The sequence below is a fragment of the Eurypyga helias genome, unplaced genomic scaffold (assembly GCF_000690775.1).
Source record: "Eurypyga helias isolate BGI_N326 unplaced genomic scaffold, ASM69077v1 scaffold37839, whole genome shotgun sequence".
NCBI lineage: Eukaryota > Metazoa > Chordata > Aves > Eurypygiformes > Eurypygidae > Eurypyga > Eurypyga helias.
Window position 1 is genome coordinate 27,498 of NW_010274663.1, and position 22,833 is coordinate 50,330.

The window sequence follows — 22,833 nt, forward strand, 5'->3', positions numbered from 1 at the left end:
ACATACAATGCCCTGTTTCTCACTCCCAAGTGTGGAGAATCGCAGCAGTTGCCTGCTAATGCAGCATTCACCATAAAAACGAAGACTACACTGCGTATAGGTTTTTTTATTGCTCATAATTAGCTTGCACAGTTCAGAAAACCTATTTTTCTTGCTTTAGTTTAGACCTGAGATACAGACTCTGTGGTTGAAAGGCCAAAAATAAGTCCAGACCACCTAACTGATACCACAGCTCAACTCTTCTGCCACGTACAGCTCCTCTGGGACAGTTCTCCAACAGGACTGGAAATTCTATGAGCCCTCAGGGCAGTCTCTTTTCTATTTTTTTTTTAGTTTTAGGAGCAGCCAAATCCATCAGAAACACAGAGCAAGAGCCGCACGCAGAAACGTATGGGGCTCAGCAACCTGCTGCTGAGCTGCCACAGAGCAGCAGCGATGGGAGAGCAGAGGAGTTGGGGATGGAGGCTGGGGAATGCAGGTACCTCAGCAGGAGGCAGCCAGGAGGGTTCCACTACAGAAGAACATACTCCACAGGGGAGAGTGCACCACTCCGCAAGGTTTCTTCTCCTTCAGCACCATTTATAAATGATAACACCAACAAGCAAGAGGGGGTCCCAGGATAGCAATTTCCAAGGTTTGTGTGACAGCACTAACGTTTTGGCCACAAACAGAAGCCAGTCTCTGTAATTTGCCTCATTAAAAGAGCTCTACAAATATATTTATCTTTTATTCCTATTTACCTGCTGAATTTCTCAATACTCTGTGTTTGCAAAATGTCTGGTCAGCCACTTAATCAAAGTACAGCAGCCTTGGGCACACAACAGCGTACTCAGGACCTCGGACAGGCTACAGTCGCCCATAGCCAACAGAAGAACGCTTGCTTTGTAGACCAAAATGTATTCCTGTTGTCATTCTACCTCTCAAATACAAGGACCTATCACCCTCAAAAGTACAGAGCATCTGCAGGATCCCAGTACTTCCCAACTTGTATGGCTTTCCTCAGTTATCCACAGCAACCGAGAGACTCCTGCTTTCAGAACATGATCCTGAGACATGACACGAGTGTGACCAGCATACAGCCTGAATGATGCAGTGTCTTTAGGGAAGAACATGTAACCACAAACAATTCTCTACCAAATACAGCCAACAGCACTTTATACATCTATTTTCTTCCATTACACTCAGCTTCAATCCACAGTTTCTAAAATTTAGGACTTGTAACTAATGTGGCCCAACTGAACACCATACAGGTTTCTTTTCATCTTACACCCTTCTTAACCTGCTTTTCCAGCAAAGGCAGAAGTATAACACTGTGCCCACCTGTAATGTACGACCAAATAATAATCCTGGAGCAACGACCTCAATTTTATGACAATTTCTGGGAAAATTTACTTTAGAGATAAATGCTCTTGAAGAAATTACCTCTGTTTTTATGCAGAGAGCAACCATCTAGAGTCAGTAACTGCACAGGCAGCTATTGTATTCACAGAGTTAAGGTTTATCAAAAGTGTGATCCATAAGACTTTTAGATCATTATTTCCAATATAACTGACCCTATATAAAAAGTACACAAGCACACTGTTCCATATTCAAAACACATGGAATTGTTTCTGCACGCTCTCAACCCAGCAGTGATTATTTTTAACTGTTCCCCTTTGCGGTCTTGCCTGTAGATGGCCCAGACAGTATACTGATAAAAGCAAGTATAACTGGCAACTCCCTAGTTAATCTTTAGTCTCCCATAGAGAAGCCAAAGCAGAGACTATTGCTGCCTCATTACATCCGAGTTCTTAGCTGTGATTCAACTCTTTAAAAAAACAAACATGTTTAGTCACCTCCTGCTTGCCAACCAATTGGTCTTAAAACCCCACTCAGTCTCTACATTTAGACTCCTGTTATTTGACAAACGCCTGAAAACAGTCTTTAAGAAATACCCACTGTCCACCCATTACTTGACCAAGCTCCAAACTGCCAGATTACAGGAACAAAGCCCAAAGTTTAGGGGCAGGCAAGCACTGCAGGCATACCTGGTACAAACAATGGCACACACTGCGAAGCTGTGGTGGGAACTCCGAAGAAGAATTAATGATTGCATGAAAAAATTTTTCTGTCATTTGCAAGAGACTCCGTTGATTCTCCTCAAGGCTTTCTGCAGGCTCCAGCCTGAAACAGACCCATAAATGTATGGCCAGCAATCAAATAAATGGCATGAGCTGTACTTACATGTTTGGTGGTAACCTTGTTTTCCAGGGTAAATAGAAATCTTACAGAAATATTTATGATGGTTCACACAAAAGTTCCCATCAACATTTTAAACCATAAGTTACAAACATAAGGTCATTTAAAACTCAGTAATAAACAGACAGCTATAACTGGGATTCTCTCACACCACTCCATACAAAGACACACCTACAGAATTCTAACTGATGATTGCACTATCAGTTTGATGGTCTCTATGAACGGAATTTTTGAGGTAGACACAGATATTTGTGTGCTAAACGATGTTTAAAAAGGCCTATCTTTTGGTAAGGTACCTAAACAAATACTTCAAGTTCCTCTAAGAGTTAGAGATAAATCAAAGCAATAGAACAACAGCTACTAATCCAAGACTTGAAGTGACATGAGAAATTAAAGCAAAAAAAATTACACACAACATGCATGCATTCATAGACTCATGGAATGGTTTGGGTTGAAAAGGACCTTAAAGACCATCTAGTTCCACCCCCCCTGCCATGGGCAGGGACACCTTCCACTAGACCAGGTTGCTCAAAGTCTCATCCAGCCTGGCCTTGAACACTTCCAGGGATGGGGCATCCACAGCTTCTCTGGGCAACCTGTCCCAGTGCTTCACCACTCTCTCCAAGAAGAACTTCTTCCTGATATCTAATCTAAACCTCCCCATTTTCAATTTAAACCCGTCACCCCTTGTCCTGTCACTACAGGCCCTTGTAAAAAGTCCACCCCAGCTCCCTTGTAGCCCCTTCAGGTACTGGAAGGTGCTATAAGGTCTCCCCGGAGCCTTTTCTTCTCCAGGCTGATCACATCCAATTCCATCTGGCTTCCGTAACTAATTTGCTGACCTAAAGCAGAAACTTTCTGGTACTACTCGAAATCCCCACATTAGTGGCCTACATAAAAGTAGGAAGTAGAAGAGGTCCTGCTCTCTATCTCCATTTTGCTCTCAGGGCTCAGAAGACGTGCAGCAGCTCTCCATCTCCCTTACTGTCTGGGGGCTCAGAGGACATGCAGCAAAATTCACCTCGCTGCACTAGACAGCTCTGTCCAATTCTCCCTGGGTATAAGGACTGCAGGAACATTTACCCTGTCTGGTAAAGTGAGGAGTAGAAAAGTTTGAAGTATGAGAAAAATACTTGCAATGTGGGAAAAGGAATCCTGTTATATTTACAATGACTGGGAATCATGTTTACAAATAAAGTCATTTGCTCCCCTCCCCCTCAAATCTCAAACCTTGTTGGATCCACCTCAAAGCTAACGTGCTGCCATTCAGAGGATGTGATCACAGTCCTTAATAAAGGTTCCAAAAGCTTCTGCAAATACGTAGCACCATACACCTGTGTAGAAAGAACATCAGGATACCAGCCAGATTAACATGGCAACTCACAGGAACACTTCAAAGTACTGCAAGTATTAAAAGAGCCTGAAAATATCTCATTTGTTTTGGTGTAAGCCGGATTTCTGTAAAACTGTTCCTATATTTTAGTCTCACTTCTGAAACATATCTGTGATCAATTTCCACAAGTATTTTAATTTCCAATTTAGAGAAAACTCAGGTCACTTTAATAACCACAATAACTAGATGGGATTCTTTCTTAAAAGCACAGTGACTCAACACCCCATCTCTGTTTGTATAGTACAACACAACTTTTTAAACTGAAAGGGAAGCACAAACAAGACCTCAGAGAGTTTGTTTCCCCATCTTGAAATGGCCAGTTATAAAAAGACCTTCAGCAACAGTCTTCAAGCCGGTACTAGCCCCACAATCACTTTTATGACTACACTAGTCAGAAGTTTAAAGAGTCCTACTATAACTGAAGATTATTTAGGAAAGGACTTTAAGCTAACTGTAACTTTTACAAATATTTAGCTGTTTGTTTCAACTAACTGTTTCTACCTAATCCAGTTACTCAAGTGCTTAACACCATAAACTGGCAGTTTTGTGCTTTTATATTACTACACTTGTTATTGAAGAGAACTGTAACAGAGAGAAAGGTTAGATAATATACCTTAAAACAGAAAGTCATTATTTTACTGGCTAAACTGTTTCCACGGAAGAGTGTCTGCATGGAATCTGCGAGTTCAACTTCCTTTGAAAACATATTCCAGAGCAGCTGGTAGAGCAAGTGCCGGGAATCAAAGAGTGTGACCAGGACACGAGCTAGCTCATCCTTAAAAGAAGCAATGCAATGTTAATGTGACTAGCAGTGAGCCAAAGCAAGTACAAAATAAACAATTATTAAAAAAACACCAAGCAGTTTGTACTAATGCTTTAAGTTTGGTACGGAGTCTTGCATGTGAATATCAAATGAAGCATACACACTCTCTCTTTACATCTTTCCTGTGCTATTGCTTGTCTAGGACTCTGCCTCATGATATCCAGTCATACAAATTCCTAATGGTTAGTCCACATAGAGATAAGCAATTATTCTGCTGTATAACAAAGTCCAATCCATCTTGCTAAAGCCTAGAGCATCAAATACAGTTCTGGTTGTCTGCATTACAGCACAATCTGTAATAAATAACCAGCCCAAACAGATTGATTCATTACAATAATTGTATAGAAAATTATTCCTAGATCTTAACTAAAAAACTACTACAAAAACGCTGTCCATAATCAAGATCTCTGACAACTAGATTCAGTAAACTTAGCTATCATGCACAGTAGGTCTGTCTCTTTAGCAGACTGTTGTTACACTTTCAAAGTTTGCATTTTTATTTCAAGTCTTAAATTGTCAAAAATGTAGGAAATAAAATGCATGAATCAACTTACCCACTGAGAACAAGGCACCACATTGGCTAAAGCCATAGCAATAGGAAGCTCCCCCTGATCACCCATCATTGTAACCAACTCCACCAATCTCTCAAACCGATCTGCTAGCACTGTTTCTGCTAACGTATCAAATTCTGTTCCCTGCTGCAGAATTTTGGTGAGGACTTCCATAAACGTAGCTCTTGTTTGGAGGTCTTTATGATAGCCCAAGCCTGATTAAAAAAACCCAGAACTACTAAGGAAGATGTAAAAATAAATTAAATACCAATGTCTTCATTACGTATTCATTTATGCACAGTTATCACTAACTACTTTACCTATTGAGTGCATAAGACCACTGTCCACGTTTGCATTGAGTAAATTTGACATAGCAAGAACAGTGCAGTGCCGTAGCGAAGCCAGTCTTCGAGACATTCCACGCTTCCGGCCACCTGTTTGTGCACTTTCATCTTCAACTTCACTACAGTCATTTAGAAGGTTCATAAACAGAGTGAAGTATCTAAAGAAAAAGAGAAAGACTTGGGTAAGTAAAGCAGGATCCACAAAGGTGACCATCTGCAACGATTTCAGTACACCAGCAAATAGACAATAAGCCTCCAAAAAGATCTCATCACTGCCTCAAGTAATCTTTCTTGCAGCACAGCCCAAACTTTTAAACCCACTGTATTAACTGGAAAGCACCATCCTAAACTTGGCATGCAAGTTTTCTCAAACCAAGCAAGGGAATTTTACAGCTGTGCCTTTACAAACAGGTGACCTGAAAGAGATTTCATGGGTAGAAATATATCAAAGCAAACTAATCGCTCCCATGAACTAAGCACACATCTGCATGTAGCAGAAAAAGCCAAATTTGATAGCTATTTTTAAAATTATAATGTTGCCATAAAACTAGGAGGTAGAGACTTGGAAATGGGATATGTAAGAGGTAATTTCTGTTTGGATAATAAAATTACTTCTGCTAGGTGAAAAACGATAGTTTGTATAAGTCATATGGTGCATCTACTTCAGAGTCACTATATAGAAAAATAGTTAGAAGTCCTTATTTACTTAAGAAATAACTGAGATTTCGCTTCCATCAACTCAACACCATCTCCTTCTTCAGGCTGTAGCGGAAGCCCAGCAAGAAGAGAGACCACTGCTTCCATGCTTGCTTGGTCCAAATCTCTGAAAAAGAACGTTTTAAGCAGCTGTGAATCAATCCAGCAGAATCAGTCAGTCTTCCCTTCCCCCCTTGATAATTTTCCCATCCAGCACCACGTCCCTTTTCCTTATATATCTAACCACAGGTGAAAAGATGGTTTTTTTAAGAACTTCACTATTCTAGTGAAGTTCTGTCCATCAGGAAAAGCGCAATGGCATTCGGTAGTACTGGTTCAAGCAACGTATCTCGTAAGGCCAACAACTGCAAACCAAATTTGACACTAAGATACCAGTTAAGTATAAATTCAACACCATAACATTTGATGATTTTATTCTTCAGAACACATCATATGAAGACACAGCTCTAGCAAATAAAACGCTCAACCAAAACCAGCACAGTCCTAAGGCTAAAAGGAATCAAAAGGAATTAAATACCTTCAGTAGGTTTGAAAAAACCAGAACACCCCACCTCGAGCCATGTTAGTTAAAACCGTGCATTAAATCGAATTCTGTTGTTGTTCACCACATCTTAAGTTTCAATTTCTGTCTTCTCCTGAATATTACTCTCACCAAAGGTGGTCCACACGAGCCTGCTCACTTGTGGATATCTAATGCCACCTGGAACACTGTGCCAACTTCAGCACCAGTTCAATAGCATTCTTTCTTACCTTGTCAAGCATTTCACATCCTCATCTGTTGCTTGATTAGATGTTCCCATAACCCAGTCTGTCAAATATTCCACCATTTTGTTCCTGTGACACACAGATATATTATTTTAGCATTTATTTTTTCTTTTTACCTTCTTTTTATTTTAAACAGCCCTCCCCCAAACACACTTATTACTGCTGGCATCACTCCTACTTATTACAAAATCAGTGTAAGGACTATGTGAATCCCCACACGCTGAGGATGACCTGAACTGATTTTATTACACCAAGTAATATTCCAGTCTGAATCACACACAGAACTTTTACAGGTGTTCAGTATCCCCACAGTCAAAATCAAATTTTAATGCAAGACCAGGCTCAAAATTATTCTGAAGACAAAGACAGGAGTCCTATCCCTATACCAGGAACACTGGTGAGAAACAGTTTTGGTTTGTTTTTTGTCTTAAAAAAGTAAACAAGCAAAGCTACACTTGCCCACATTACGCTATCCAAGAAATTACACAGTGCAATACCTACCTAAATTTCATTTCCTGGCAAAACGAAAGGTCATCTCTCCTCTCCATCATTACTTCTACTAACTGGCATAATTTAGTTTTTATTTGAATAGCATGTACCAAATTTCCAAGCACACGCACATACCTGAAGAAAAAAGCAAAACAATTAAATACTTCCTACTACAAGGCCCACACTTCTGACAAATCTTTTCAGCTCCATGCTGGAACCTACACGCTGGCTGGCCCAGCATACCTGCACGAGGGGTTCACAAGTGTTCGGGCTACCTTGTTTGGTTTGCCGAGTGGGCAAGCCAGCCATGACATCAGCTGAAGGCCGGCACCGACCCTCCTCTGGCCAAAGAGGTTTTCCAGTAGCACAAGAGAAATGTGCCCTTCAGCTGGTTTCTAACCACCACCACCATTGAAGAGAAAATAAACCAGGAATGCTTACAAGAATTAGGTCAAGCTATGGAATGGTTAGTTCTTTTTTTTAAAAAAAAAAAAAAGTCACATCCCCACCCCCCATCAGCGTACTCTGCACCGTGAGGAAGATGAGAAAATCTGCTACTACTTCTCCATGGATGCAAGCAGAAAAGACAAACTGGAAGGGTCTACCCTCACCTAAACATATCATAGAATTGTATCACAGAATGGTTTGGGCTGGAAGGGCCCTTTAAGACCATCTAAGTTCCAACCCCCCTGCCATGGGCAGGGACACCTTCCACTAGACCAGGTTGCTCCAAGCCTCATCCAGCCTGGCCTTGAAGACATCCAGGGATGGGGCATCCACAGCTTCTCTGGACAACCTGTCCCAGTGCCTCCCCACTCTCTCTGGGAAGAATTTCTTCCCGATATCTAATCTTACCCTCTCCGCTTTCAGTTTAAATCCGTTACCCCTTGTCCTGTCACTACAGGCCCTTGCAAAAAGTTCCCGCCCCAGCTTTCTTGTAGATGTATTACTTTGTATAGGAAGGCCAACGGGATTCCTTACCTAACCAGATTTAGCATCATTGTCTCAATACTAGCTTGTCCAAGGTGTTCTGAGCTCCCTTCTGTATGATTGTCAAGCAAATTCTTCATTATAGCAATGGTTTGCTCTACAAATTGTGTGTTGGTCTCAGTTAACAAAACCTACAGGAAGAAAATTGTTCGTTTTAATTCGTCACACACAAAACCAATAAAGAGTATTTATCAAATATACTGCAGCATTTCAAAAATCTAATGGACAAGCATTTGTCTGGTATCACCTAGCCAAAAGAATTCCAATATATCAAGATTAAGTATGTTGATACTACCAGCCATAACGATTCTGAGAACATTCTCACAGATTCTGTACTCAGAATTCACTAAGAATTTGAGAATGTTTTCAACTACTTCATGTTAAGTAATGCCTGGAATCACAAATACAATAATTATTAATGCATGTTGTCAAACACAATCACAATGTCAGTGGGCTTTTGTACAAAACACAAACAGCTATCAATTGCAACTACCTACACAAAAGACAAGACAGACACTTCTTATTAAGACACAAATATGAAGCAACGTATCAACACTTTACCTGTCCTTGAGAATCAAAAAACTTGCTGATGGTATTCTTCAGTTTGTTAAACAGCATGGGATAAAGTGCTGGACTCAACTCCAAACCCACCAGATCTTTAATATTAGTCCGTATCTGGAGTCCCACCTTCTCATGGTTACAGACCATCAGGGTCAGCAACCGATCGATGAATTTGCTAACAGGAGTCTCTGCATTTCCCTCCGTGGACACCATAGATATCATGGAGCCCTTACGCTCGTTGACAGGGCCCATAGGTGGGCTGTAGGTCGCTAACCCTGCATTGCTCCGATGCTGCAGGCACACTCCTCCGAGGGCACATAAGAACCCCGTCATGTTGATCCACTCCTGAAGAGAATCTGTGTCAGACAAGTCTATGGAGCCTCCCCCACTAACATGCGACATTCGCCTCTTGACAATTGTCTTGTGAAGACTTTCAGTAACCTGGAAGAGAAGGCTGAAGATGAAAACTCTTCAATCAAACATCACTAATAGAGAGATCAGAATTTTAAAGTATTCCGTAACGCATCCTGCCACTTACAATTCCAGTCTCAATAATTTTCTCAGATTCCCCTTTTACAGTTCAGTGTGACAGTATGAACAGAAATCTAGACAAAGGCACTGGCTTTGGAGAAGTTGAAAAAGCAAGGCTAAAAAGGACTGAAGGGATTGCCTGTCAATTCCCTGCTCTGCACCAGGATAAAGACTATTTAAAGCATAATAGCCAGCAGCTTGTTTAAAAACCTCCAGGTAAAGTGATTTCATCATTTCTCTAGTAGCATTCCAGAGTTTTCACTGTTCTTTTTTTCAAATTCTTTTTAATTTTTACGCTCAGTCTCCATCTCCCTTGCAACAATTTAAGTCGAATCACTTCTCGGTCTCTTAGTAAGCATAGCGAACAACTGATGAACGTTTTTCTTCTGGAACACTTTAATGGAGCTCAAGTCTGCCTACAAAACTCATTTATCTATATTAAATTCAATTTCTTAAAATACATAAGCTTAAACAGTCCTTTTGAATTTCTAAGCCTTGAACCTAGGGAAAAATTCATAATCACCTGCCCATCTTCCATTTTGGTCTTTGGATAGTTAAGGATTAGTTTTGTAGCTTGTTCCCATTTTGCATGTGTATCCTCCCAGGCCTGAAATAAGACAGAATATAAGATTTAACTCCAAAACTACTTGTAGCAACAGTATTTTCTGTTTTCAAAACAATATGCGTACGAAGAACACATGAGCTCCGAGGAAGGTTTACCTCTGTGTTGCCTGCAGTTGGATGTTCAATGCGTCTGAGTAACGCCATCACTCTTTTCTGGAGAGCTGCCCTCCCTGCAACACAGCACGGAACCTTTAACCAAGTTTTTTGACAACCCACCTACACCAAATAGGAGATCTTTAAATATAATTATTAAATTAGCAAAGGAACATATCCCCTTAGAGCATTTAGAAAAGGATTAGTCTCATTACACTTGAAAATTCTCATGCACTCAGTCACCTAAATTCTCTACTCTCTCTAGCAATGTCCATGATTAAGATGTTTCTGTGAAAGCAGGAGCAGCAATGAAATCAAGAATCTCAACCTGTTTAAAGAACTCAAACACAAATAACAGTCTTACTATACAAGTGAAAAGGTGTTTTACAGATTGATGATTCTCACCTGTCGACATCATATTGCTCACAGATGCAAACTCCATGAAAGTATTGTAGTTTGGCAAAAAATTATGCACCGACACTTCATCTACTCCACATCGGATGTCTGCTTCCTCGCAGAGGTGACGGAAACAGGACATGGCAACAAGGACTGCCTCAATATCTGGGCTCCACAAAAACATGTATAAGGCGACTTCCAATTTTGTTTGGGCTTGGCGACAAATCGGTGTTCCACTGCATCCTGCTGTACTTTCCTTGGGAAACAAACAGAGAATTCCAACTTCGGTAATATTGCTTATGAATACGGCAATTTTAATAACATTCGGCCTTATTGAAACTGTTCTTTAAAAATGCTTTTATTCCAGTAGCAATAAGCGGTCCTTCACAAGATCAGAGTTCTTAGATGGTGTTGCAGGGATACAGTAGCTAAGAACGTGCTCCTTTCATAAAGGTCACCACGTACCTCGGAAAATCTTAGCGACAGCGGAAAAGCATACATTAGAAATGTAATCAAAATCAAAGTTTTGGCTTATACAAGATGTTCTAAATATCCTCTTTTTTTTTCCTGCAGCTAGTAGTCGTAAAACCCAGCCTGAGATACTTCTGTCAAAGGGTATACCATACCAAAATGCCTCATTTTATGATCCTTCACAGGATTCATTATCGTATTCAAACTGCATGCAATACAAATGAGATTTCAGATTTATTACAACAGACCGATGTGTAGGGATGCTATGTGCATTCCTAAGGAAATAAGATTCACCAACATTTTACCTTGAGAAAGGTGTGACTTTTTAAAGCCTGAAACACCAGCCTGTTAGATACACACATTACGTAGGGCACAGATGTCTCTTCCTCCTCAGAAAGAACTTACTTTCTTTCTTAAAACTACTCTCCAAGCAATTTAATTTCTACTTGCACACAGGTTTTTCTCCCCAAGTGTTGAAAAGAATTATTAACATATATTACTTACCATGGAAGAATTCCCTTTTCCTTTCCTGAGGGTGGCTCCTGGAGCACAGCGTATCATCTCTTCGTGGTCAAGAGAAATTTGACTTGTTCCAGCTCCAGAGACATCATAAAGGAAGAGAAAGTGGCAGGAACTCCTATCTGATTGCTATAAAGAGAGGGAAGAAAAATAATAGATCAACTTATTTTTTGAAAAGGGTAAAAGGGATACATTTCAGGAAGGTGAAAAGTTGTTCAACATTTACACAGTACTCTTCACACTGGTGCTCTCAGGGCTTTATAAAGTTACCCATATTAATGGTATCTCAGAATGATATTTTTCCTTAAGAAATTATCTTGAGAGTAATCTTAAAAAAAAAAAAAAATCACCCTGAGGCACAAAATGATGCCTTTTCCTCCCTTTCTTGGAGCCTCCCGAAAGGCCTACAGGCTTCTTGGTTTTAGTCCACAGAACACATGCTGACATAAATATAATTACAATGTAGATGTAATTAAGTCTGAAGAAGCCAAGCTCTGGATCACCATACATTTTATTCTATAAATTTTATATTAGATCAGAAAAGCAGAGACCAAAATTGTGGAGCAGAGCTCTAACAACAACTGTTATCTTTTTCCGATCCTGGTATTAACGAACATCCTCCAAGAACTTAAGACGAAAGAGATTTTTACAAACAACTAATGACTTCCTAACTGGAAGGAGAATGGTAATATTAAGCATGCTTTCTACTGGAAGGACAGCTGATTTCCACTTAAGAGTCCACATGTAAAAGTCATCCTGAATTCACAGAAAGCCAGAATGCCTCAGGTCTTCAGCTGCAATACGTGAGGCTGTATTTTACAAATACATGTTAAACTGGAGATACCAAAGGGAAAAGCCGACACTCAGCATCAACACAGACAAAAAGCAGTGCCCATCAGTAACAGAGCTACCATAGTTGAAAAGAGAAGAAAATAAAAAAAATGTTATTTTAAGATAAAAACCTCTTGCTGAAAGAAGACTTTTCAAGCATGCCATATACTGCACATAAGGCAGCATCCTCACGTTAGCACAGCTACTTTCACATCAGACAGAACAAACAGAAACCGTTTATTTTTGCTATTTAATTCAAAAAGTGACATAGCAAGTCTGGCTTTAACTCTAGCAAGTATAGCACTACAGCATGTGGCTTGGAAAAAAAGTCTCTTGAGATTATCAGAAGCAAGTCAGAATTGTAGAACTCACAAGAACATGAGATCCCAAAAGAAATTTTTATGTCATCCATGAAGAAGTATATTTCATCATAACTAACCTTCCCTTTTCCTCACTTCGTGGACCATTTCCCTTTGTATTAGGCAAATAGGTATCAGGCACCACGTTTCTGTGAAACACATTTTCCAGGCAAGTAAGACAGCCCACGTAGCTCAAGTAAAACAAAAAGTCCTAAACCTAACTGGTTAAAAACTCTATCAAGGGTGCCTCAAAAAGCACAGACTGTCAGCAGAGAGGAAATCAGAACACAAAGTGTAGGTGTAGCTATTAAATCTCTTCCAGCCGTAAAAATAACCTGGTAAATACAAGGAGTGACAAAGCAGAGATTTTGATCCATTTTAATGATCTGAACAGACAGATGTTACCATTTACTTACTTTGTTTTTTAGAAGAAACTTATTCCTACAGATGAGAATCTCTCGCAGCCACTTGAGGATTTCTGTACTGCTGAGCATCTGATGACTAGTTAGTTTCTTGCAGATATAAAAAAGCATTTGTGAACTGCAGCAAAATGAAATTCCACATTAGCTTTACAATCTAGTAACAAAAGTTTTCATGATATTACTACATTTTACATAGAAATGGGCAATTAGCATGAATAACCTATACATACACCAGCATAATCTTTTAAAATGCAGAACAGATATAATACAGGTATGTACTATAAATGACAAGCTCCCCTCTGACCCTTCCCACCGCCCAGCTGGCCTTTTTAGTTCCCTAGAGGAAGTTAAGTGATTTGGGTACTTGTTAGGAGTCCAGACTCCAGGGCTGTCGATTCAGAAGTCCTCCATTTATCCACAGAACAGATACAGCACAGACAGTGGCAGTACAAGTTTACCTACACTGCTCTGATAACGTGTCTCAACTCTGTTCTGGAAGGAACACATCTAGGGATGTTCCTTCTTCATATCCATTCAGGCCTCACACTCTCTGTTAAAACTGCCAAAGGGTCCAAATTAGTGTCAATTTTAATGGGTTTTTCCCCCAGCCCGAAAAGACCACCAACTCATTTCTACTACTAGGAGTTACAGCAATGAGTTTCAGTTCTTGCCCATCTAGGCAGGGCTCAGGCCCAAACCTATCCCGTAACGAGCCCCTTGAGCCACGTTTAGCAGTCACACAGGCCACTTTGTTGATGCTGGTAAGAGTGTTCCTCCTAGACTGTTGCTCTCTTTCTTCTAAAACAAACAGCTGTACCGATTCAGACCGCCAAATATTCCTTTTAAAAACTGTTTAGTTCAGGCAACTCTTCAAAAATCTGAGTTTACAGATTCCTATTTTTCAGTTTAGCATTTTGTGTATTTCTAATGGTTTTGGAACTTCGTTTCCCTTAATAAAATCAACTGCAACAGCTGACGCGAAGTCATAAAAAGCAAGATAACTTTAATGAATGAAAATACTTCAAATACACAGGGAAGACAAGTGGAGCTGGCAGGTCAGGGCAAACTACTACCTCCTCTGGGTGAGGGCTTCAGAGGCAAGATTAAGAAACCCACACTTCTAGAGTTGCTTAGCATTACCCCCCCATTGGCCCCCAGAAAGATAAAACAGAATTTAAACATGTAGTAAACATTTGAGTGAGGTGGAAAAGTCTCTACCTTTTCAAACTAATCATCATTTCTACACCTGAACATCAGCCTGAAGAGAATCATTAAGAAAGCCAGCTAAATGTTTGATGTATTTTTAGTAAATTCTTCTGGTTTACAGAAGACAAAATGTTTTCATGAACACACATAATAACCCTGACTGCAGATTTATGCTGATGTTGCATAGGCTTCCCACAACATTCAGGGCTATTTCAAAAGAGAAGACAAACAAAGCAGCTATTTCTCTAACTCACAAAGTTAACTTACATACCTAATTTCCCAGAATGTTTCTATAGGTGCGTCAGGATTCCACAAGTCAATGCTGTCTAACTGGTGAAGAACTAGCAAGGCCTAAATTCAGAACAAAGTAGTTTCACTTAAAGGCACAAATTTACAGAGTACATCAGAGAAATAGGTGCAATCACATATTGATTACATTGTTTTAAAACCAAAAGACATAAAAAGCATTTTGTATTGAAGAAGAGTTCCTTGTTAGTCCATGTCAGAAGTATTTAGTGTTGATTGCATATTTATAATCCAAACCGAGTGGTTTTACCTTACTTAGTCCACACTAGACACACAGACACTACGTTTTTAAAAGACAGGTTCTGGCTTTAATATTTTCTTAATGTCCAGGTGCAAAAAAAAAAAAGTAAGGCAACCAATTCTATGGATATAAAATTCTATCGGCAACAAGAAAATTTCTGTTGTTCAAGATCTTTGTAAATTCAAGACAAACACTGTGCTCTACAACCATTCCCTGTGCAAGCAGAAACTTGGATAAGAAAAGGTCCTGACCATTTCCAAGAGCGTACTGCTGAAGTCTGACCAAAACTATAATCTCTGCTTTTGATTTAGTCAGATTAACTACAAAAATTTCAAAAATCAACTACTTATAAAATATTTGAAGACAATTTTCCGAAGAAATACATATCTGAAAAAATTGGTCAAAGGCTACAGACAAACAGAAAATTATTAATTAGAAGTTGTTTATCCTTAATTATATCCAGCAACTATAGCAAACAAAATCTCTCCTCTTAAGACATCTATTACTTGGGGTTGTCTTATATGCAGGGAGATAAATCACCACTTTGGTGAAAACAAGTTATAGACAGAAGTGTGGAAAGTCGTAGCTATTTTCTCTCACAAATTAAAAAAAAGTTTGCTGTAAGGGATCAGTATGAAAAACAGCATTTGGAAAAAAACCAAGCCACCCATACTGTTCTCCAACAGTAGCTATTTCAAATCACTTCCTATTGTAAACAAACACTCCAGAACTAGTTTTGTAACCTACTCAAAGCCACATCTGAGAGGCCGGTCCTCAGCCAGCTAAGGCAACAGTCGGGCAGATTAGGGATTAATATCAATAAAGAACCAAGACCAAAAAGGACACCAGAACTAAATTACAAACTTTTCAATCTCTAAGCTCCTGTAAATGACCGTGAGGATGTTACCACCCAACAAACTTCCCCAAAAACTTCCAGTGAAAAGGATTATCCTTATACAAGAAATATTCTTGAATTCTTCCATTAAACTATCAAGAAATACGTATTTCACACATAGCAGTATATTGACATGATCTTGTTGAGCTATGTTTTAATAAAAACCCTTAGCTTACCTACTAAACTTCAACTATTTACATATAAGATTTTAATAGCATATAGGTGTAGTTAATCCTTTCCTATATTCTACCTGTGAAAACCTCAAACATGAAAGCTGGAAGGTCCCTTCCAACCCAGACCCTTCCATGTTTCTGTGTCAACGAAGCACACTCTCTCCAGTGCACTTCTTCATATGGGAATCTAAGAAAGGCAGGATAATATAACTGGCACCGTGGATTCAAATAAATCAATCAATCTTGCTGTTCCACTGTGCACCGGGGGAAGCTGAAGCCTCCTTGGATTGTATATGAAGCACTCTGGAGAGCCACCGTAGTGAAAATCCACACAAGTGTTACAACTGGCCAAGTCACAGAATCTGCTACTGTGCACAGAAAGGCTAAAAATCAGAGGTAACTTTGGTGATTTGTTGGCTTCTTCAGTCAAAGCTGGTGGGAAGATTCCAGTAGCCTTGGAGTATGCTATCCATCCCTCCCACACATTCCACCTCCTCTGATTCACAACAGAACACGGGACCAGCCCCTGCATTAGGCATCTTTCTCAGAGTCATGTAGACACCACTGAGCAGAAAGGGCAAGCCTAACGGTGCTCTCGGCAGAGACGGAACAGAGGAACCGTCACACTGCATCTGATCAACACCAGGGACGAACAACCCACATTAAGTGGTGCAGGGCAGTCACAAGAAGCAGTGCCAATTGCCTTTTCATATCTTCTTAGTGCCCTCTCCTGTAAAACTTTCAGTGCAAGAGACATTTAGAAAAAGCTCAATAGATACCAAACTCCGAGACACAGAACTTCACAGCTAATCAATACTTCAGGGCTTCTACAAAATCCTTGATTGGCCTGTGTACTAATCGTGTGGCACAGAGAACATCTACCCTTACCTCCATGGCTTCTTGTGCTATGTCTGGCATGCTGGATTGCGGCACGAGTTGTACAAGGCCTGTAATCAATTCAGCCGTGCTACCTTGCGTCTCCGGCCCCTGCTTCCTTGGATTCTGAACAGCAAAAAGAACAGCATAAGTTGTACATTTTTTCAGTGACTGACCAAGTTACTGACCACTACAGCAGCAATCCTGTAACTAAACTCGGGGGATTTCTGGATCTGTAAAAGAGTACCTCATTTCTTTTTAAGCTACGATACCCTTTACATATCATATCTTTGACAGAATTGAAGATTTTTTAAATTAAACAACACACAGACCTGAGAAAACAGAACATCTAAGAGCGAATCTGTCTTTCTACTCATTGAAATGTCCGATTTCCTCCCCTCTTATTTTAGTTGTCTTGTCCTATTCCCCTCCATCCTCCCCCCACGCCCCCTTTCATTGTGTTACTCTGGTTCTGTACAATTCCATACAGTTTCTTACTGGTTTGGTCTTTTGCCTTGGAAAGAACAGGAGCGTTAAAACCAGAGAAAAGAACGAGTAGGGAAGTATCCTAGGTGAGAGTTCCACGGTTTTAATTTTTATTCATTTAGTAGCTCAAATTTTACTAGAAATGGATAGTATGATATACTTACACACAGCAAAAGCTTTGGATCAGCATGGATGAGTTTTACCAAGGATAACAGCAAGAACTTGTAGCTTCTCGTTTCCAAGTCAGTAGGTTTTTCTTTAAATTTAAGGCTTGTCATCTTCTCCTTAAACGTAAGGCTCTGATGGAAGGAAAAATCACAGTCATTGTCAGTAAGGTAGTCTACATAGTAGGCATAATTAAACATCTTATGAAGTGTATTGCTTTTATAATCTATAACTCATGAAAAAGTTTAAAAGTGTATTAAATTCATTCAAGGATAGTTGCATACGGTGTCTACTTAAAAATCCCCTTTCACCTATGCATATACTATCACTTCACTGTGTCTTTAGAGTCCACTGAAGAATTGTTTTAGGAAATACATGTGGGCATAAGAGAAGTTTTTGCATATGAAACCATGGCAAAAGAAAAATGGATAAAAGGACTAATGAGAATTTAGAGGGATTTTCTCTGGTCCTAGAAAGAAATAAAAATAAATGTTTCCAAGTAAGCTTGAATACATCACAGGCCAAGGAGCTTTTTTTAAAAGGCAAAATATTCTCTTTATTCTGTGCCGAAATCGCAGTCTGGATGACAGCATTTTCATCTGTACAACCTCTGCAAAGGGTACCTTTCAGTTTTCACGAGGCACACTGTGTGCCGCTTAAACGACTACAAGAAAAAAAAAAAAATCTACCTTCATCTGAAAAACCACTGAACTACCTCTGTACCAGCCCACTTCCTCATGTGAAACAGAGGAAGAAACAGATACGTACTGAGAGCTCACATAAGGCACTCTGGTTTGACTCTGGCCTTACTACACCGTAACTCTACCACCGCTGCCGGCACAGCAGAAGCCAGGCAGCAGTATGACCAGCACGTTTAACCAACAGCCACACAGAGTGCTGGCTATGAAATAAGTGCATACGGATGCTACCGGCTCTAAGGCTTTCAAAAGCTGAGTTCATGCTTCCATCCTACAGTGTGCACGACCCTTCCAAGTGCGTGGTCACCCTGCTTTACGACAACCAACTGCAGCTTCTTCATCTCAACAAAAATAATTTGGATGGGTGCTGAAGTCTGTGAAAAACAGTATCTATAGATGTGTGTGTGTACACACATACACAGAAATACATGCATTAAAAAAGCCAACTTGCATTCATTGGCACCCATTGTGTCCAGAGACAAAAGATGTTCAACTCTCTCCCGTAAGGTTACAGAATTTATATTTTTATTATTTTTCCACTTGCACCAGCAGGGATTAAATTAGTATTTAAGGTATTTAATTATGTCTTTATATTATTTATTATGTCTTTATATAATATGTAATTACGTCTTTATATTATTTATATCATATTTAAGTATTTAATTATGTCTTCAAGGCCAGGCTGGATGAGGCTTGGAGCAACCTGGTCTAGTGGAAGGTGTCCCTGCCCGTGGCAGGGGGGTTGGAACTAGATAATCTTTAAGGTCCCTTCCAATTCAAACCATTCTGTGATTCTATGATTCTATTTTTTATTACAGCTACCAGAACAGTTACAAGACAGTAACTTGGACAAAACAACTGCCATTGTGGATATCCAACACAAGACAGAATCCTATGCTGTTTATAAACTCAGCTTTCTAGTTTTGTCTAGTTCATTATTGGTGAAGATCTCAGACAATAACATGGACTTATTTGTCATTTTCATTAAACTTACAAGATTTGAACAAAAAAAACCCTAGCTTGCAATCATCCTCAAGGTAACCGAAGAAATGGTATGACATTGTGGAACTAAATAAAACAAGAAATTAAAACTCATGCTATTTTGCTAAATCGTGAGTGTGAAAATACACAGAATTCTACAACAATAAAAAGCCTCTGATGAAGAAACTGATAGCACACTGGTGGAGGCAACTCATTCTCTGCTAAACCTTAGTTTGCCACCATTAAGGGCATTCTGGAAGAGGCCCATAGCAGAAGCAGCTGATTCATTTCTGTGAAGCTATTTATTTACTTCAAACGATCAAAATTAAGGACTATCATTAACCAAAGACAGGGACATGACTGCTCTCTGTAAACACATCGAGGGGATAAACACCGGTGCGAAGCTAACAGACACCACTGGAACAAGAACAAATGGGGTAAGTTAGACATAAGTAAGTTTAGGCTGGAAATTGGAAAACTGTTCTAACCACCAGTGGGGGGAGATTCTGGGAGAGCATCATGATGGAACAGGAGGGGGCAGAAAGAAAAGAACAGAACCAACAAAAAGCCTTTCCTTCTAGGAAGGAGCTCAACTGTGGGAGGGATTGCCTTGCAATGGCCAAGCAGAGTGCCGCCGAGGTCTCCCCCAGCACTACATCCCTCCGCAAAACGTGCTACCTTCTGCATCCCAGGTGAGGTGAGGTGACTGCAGCGGTAACTATGCACAGAAAAGTCAGCGTAAGGAAAGGCTTTTCTGCGGTAGTTACGATGGGTCATACTTACAGCAACAGAGGCCCACTGCCATGCAAAACAGTGACTGGTTGGCATCTGACCATGTCAGCGACAGCAGCCAATAAGAACGGAAAATAAGAAGCAGAAGACAAAGCACCACCAATCAATGTCAGAGTTGCCATTACAACACCCCTGCTATTTTCTCAATGGATTAATATACACAAGTAAAAAGCAAGTTAAACATGTTGTAGCTTTCAATTAAAGGTATTTTGACCATTTGCTTTCATTTGCGAAGCCCAATAGGAATATTTTCATGTATCATTTTAGGCCTTCTAAATCAAACCAACCAAGTTCACTCGACAAATCGAGAGTCCTAAATGGAAAGTTCAGAAGAAAGGCAATGCAGCTGCATGTGAGCTTACTAGAAAAATTTGGATGAGCCACAAATTTGAGTTTACTCAAATTTTTTTCCAAGATACTCAAGAATACTGACTTTATTTCTTAATGGTTGAAAAATCTTTTACTTTGTTGCTGTCACTAAGACCAATCAGTCAACTTGCTCAACAGAAAGCAAGCAAGACAAATGAAAAGAAGAAATACTCATGCCAATTGTGGTAAAAGCACTGCAGTTTTCATAAATTACCTTCGCATACAGAATGCTTTTGTTTTTTCAGATTAACAGGAATGGACACATTACCTAGCTATTCACACAGCAAGAAAGCTTAAAATGAACAGTCAGCCACAGAGGACAGTTACAGAAGAAATATTTCTATGTTGCCAGTTTAAAAGCAGCATGAAAACTGAGAAACATACCACACTAACTGACTAGAAACAGTTAGTCAATACAGCAAAGCCTGCAAGGTTTACAGAGCATGTATGGCTCTCTGTTGCTTTTTGGGTTGCAATGTTCTTCCCCCCCCTCTAGTTTCCAGTCTAAAGTTAATGAATAAAAAAGCTGGAGTGGGATGGAGACACAGGAAAAACAACAGCTTTGTGTGGTGAAGCCTTACCGGAGTCATGCGAATTGCTGGATGCGCCCCGCAGCCTTGAATAGCTTTATGAAGTGTCTCGCTGAACATGCTGCGCAGCTCCATGGAATGGCAGTACACGGCATCGATCTTGGGCCACCAGTCCAACGCAGACTGCAATGAAAACACAGAAAGGCTCAAGCAGTAAACCGCTAAGATACGAGTGAGATTATTCTTTATTTTCTACCTCTAAAAGTTACGAAAGCTGTAGCGTAACTAACCTTTACACCCGAGTATTTTACACAGCATTTCAGACAAGTTACATTTGCATTCTCCCTGTAAAACTCAGAAGACGTGAGTGAGTTGTAACAGATGCAATACTTCCCACTCAGCTGCTTACTACATCACGCTTCTTTATGAACACACACAAACTCGGCCACCATGAATGCAGGAAGCCGCGGCAGATTTCAGGATACTGAATGCCAGCAAGTAATACTTCAAACCAGCGTGCAGCCAACTCATTGTGATCCACCAAACAAAACGGAAAACTGGTATTTTAAGTGCTTGATAACATCTGAAAAGCTGTATTACTCCACCAGACACACCACTTCATTAGCTTTTTCTCACAGTAGCACTTTCTCCCCCTATTTGACAAAGTGCCTCATTTTATTACTTTCATAGACTCATGGAATGGTTTGGGTTGGAAGGGACCTTAAAGACCATCCAGTTCCAACCCCCTTGTCACAGGCAGGGACACCTTCCACTAGATCAGGTTGCTCCAAGCCTCCTATTTTTTTTTAAATACAGTGTGTCATTACAATGTTGGGATAAATGCAACAGAAAATTCTATGTAAATTAAGTAAGGCTGGTTGCTCAACACTGGCAGATTGGATTTTCATACTGATCAGGAAACCCTTTCTGAACAGTATAAAAAGTAAAGTTGCATTTTAATGATTTAAAGTACAATATCGCATGGAAGATGAACAACTGCAGAAACTTTCAAAATATTTTTGGCACTCAGTATTTACTACAGTTTTACACTGCTTAAATTCATACTGGATCAAGTCCCTGGGCAAAACCCTCAAAGGCCAGCTCTTCCCCTAAGTTCCCATGTCAGTATAACCAGCAGCAGAAGGCGGTGTAACAAGTGTCCTGAGAATGTTTTTCACGTATCAGTAAAGCTTATTACAATGCCCTTTTTTATTAAGGAGCAACTCTTGCTGCATGGATACAGCAACAAGATTTTGTCCACTATTCAAACTGTATTTAGTCAGTAGATAGTGATCTGAATAGAAGCCACAGATTGCTGGGCTGATTAAACACTTTCAGAACTTACATTTGTGATTATGCGGTGGAGCGAATTCACCAGTACGTAATGAAATGTTGACGGGGAATTCTGTGCCAAGCAGATCTACAATGAAAATACATAAAAGCCACTTAGGAACACCTTTTTCTTTGCCATCTCTCTTATCACGCTGGATAACATAAAGGAGCTTTTACATTACATTGACAAAGCTGTCAAATCTAAACACGAGAGAGTCTAACCAGCTGAGAAAAGATCTATAAGAACATGCAGGGTTTTATTAATGAGGGATATTTATACAGCTAAACTTATTTATGAGCTGCCAGCTGCTGCTAGCGTATCTTCTGTAACTGAGAGGTCATCGGTGGCATGTAGAGAATGACTTACCAGTAACTGGTGTTCTCACCTTAAAGTGTTGGTTATTGTGAGGATTTATGCGGAAGCAGGAAACTAAGCAGTCAATCATAAGGTCCACATCTGCGTTCTGATTGCCTCTTGAAAATGGTTTGCTTGGATTAAACAGTAAATTCTATATATTTAAAAAAATATAAATACGTAAATCAGAGAAAGATCATTCCTGTCTACATTCACCACAAAACGTTCCACAGAAAACACTATGCTATTCAATTAAGGATAAATTCAAAGTTTACTTCAGTACTTTAAAATTCAAGTTTCTTCATTGCAAT

The 22,833-nt window shown here is 39.8% G+C and overlaps 1 protein-coding gene across 1 annotated transcript in view; it reads right to left on the reverse strand.

Moving 5' to 3' along the window:
- NF1 (neurofibromin 1) overlaps positions 1-22,833 on the reverse strand; it is a 45,952-nt gene that overhangs the window by 6,757 nt on the left and 16,362 nt on the right. Inside the window, exons 11-31 of the mRNA XM_010159872.1 lie at positions 22,554-22,676; positions 22,181-22,255; positions 20,887-21,018; positions 17,465-17,599; positions 16,827-16,940; positions 14,595-14,674; positions 13,112-13,235; positions 11,491-11,634; positions 10,525-10,771; positions 10,123-10,196; positions 9,926-10,009; positions 8,872-9,312; positions 8,302-8,441; positions 7,333-7,455; positions 6,817-6,900; positions 6,056-6,172; positions 5,326-5,507; positions 5,009-5,220; positions 4,245-4,406; positions 3,469-3,572; positions 2,028-2,163 (exon numbers count right to left, since the gene is read on the reverse strand). Of these exons, the coding sequence (XP_010158174.1) occupies positions 2,028-2,163; positions 3,469-3,572; positions 4,245-4,406; positions 5,009-5,220; positions 5,326-5,507; positions 6,056-6,172; positions 6,817-6,900; positions 7,333-7,455; positions 8,302-8,441; positions 8,872-9,312; positions 9,926-10,009; positions 10,123-10,196; positions 10,525-10,771; positions 11,491-11,634; positions 13,112-13,235; positions 14,595-14,674; positions 16,827-16,940; positions 17,465-17,599; positions 20,887-21,018; positions 22,181-22,255; positions 22,554-22,676 (3,033 nt within the window). The remainder of the gene's footprint in view (positions 1-2,027; positions 2,164-3,468; positions 3,573-4,244; positions 4,407-5,008; positions 5,221-5,325; positions 5,508-6,055; positions 6,173-6,816; positions 6,901-7,332; positions 7,456-8,301; positions 8,442-8,871; positions 9,313-9,925; positions 10,010-10,122; positions 10,197-10,524; positions 10,772-11,490; positions 11,635-13,111; positions 13,236-14,594; positions 14,675-16,826; positions 16,941-17,464; positions 17,600-20,886; positions 21,019-22,180; positions 22,256-22,553; positions 22,677-22,833) is intronic.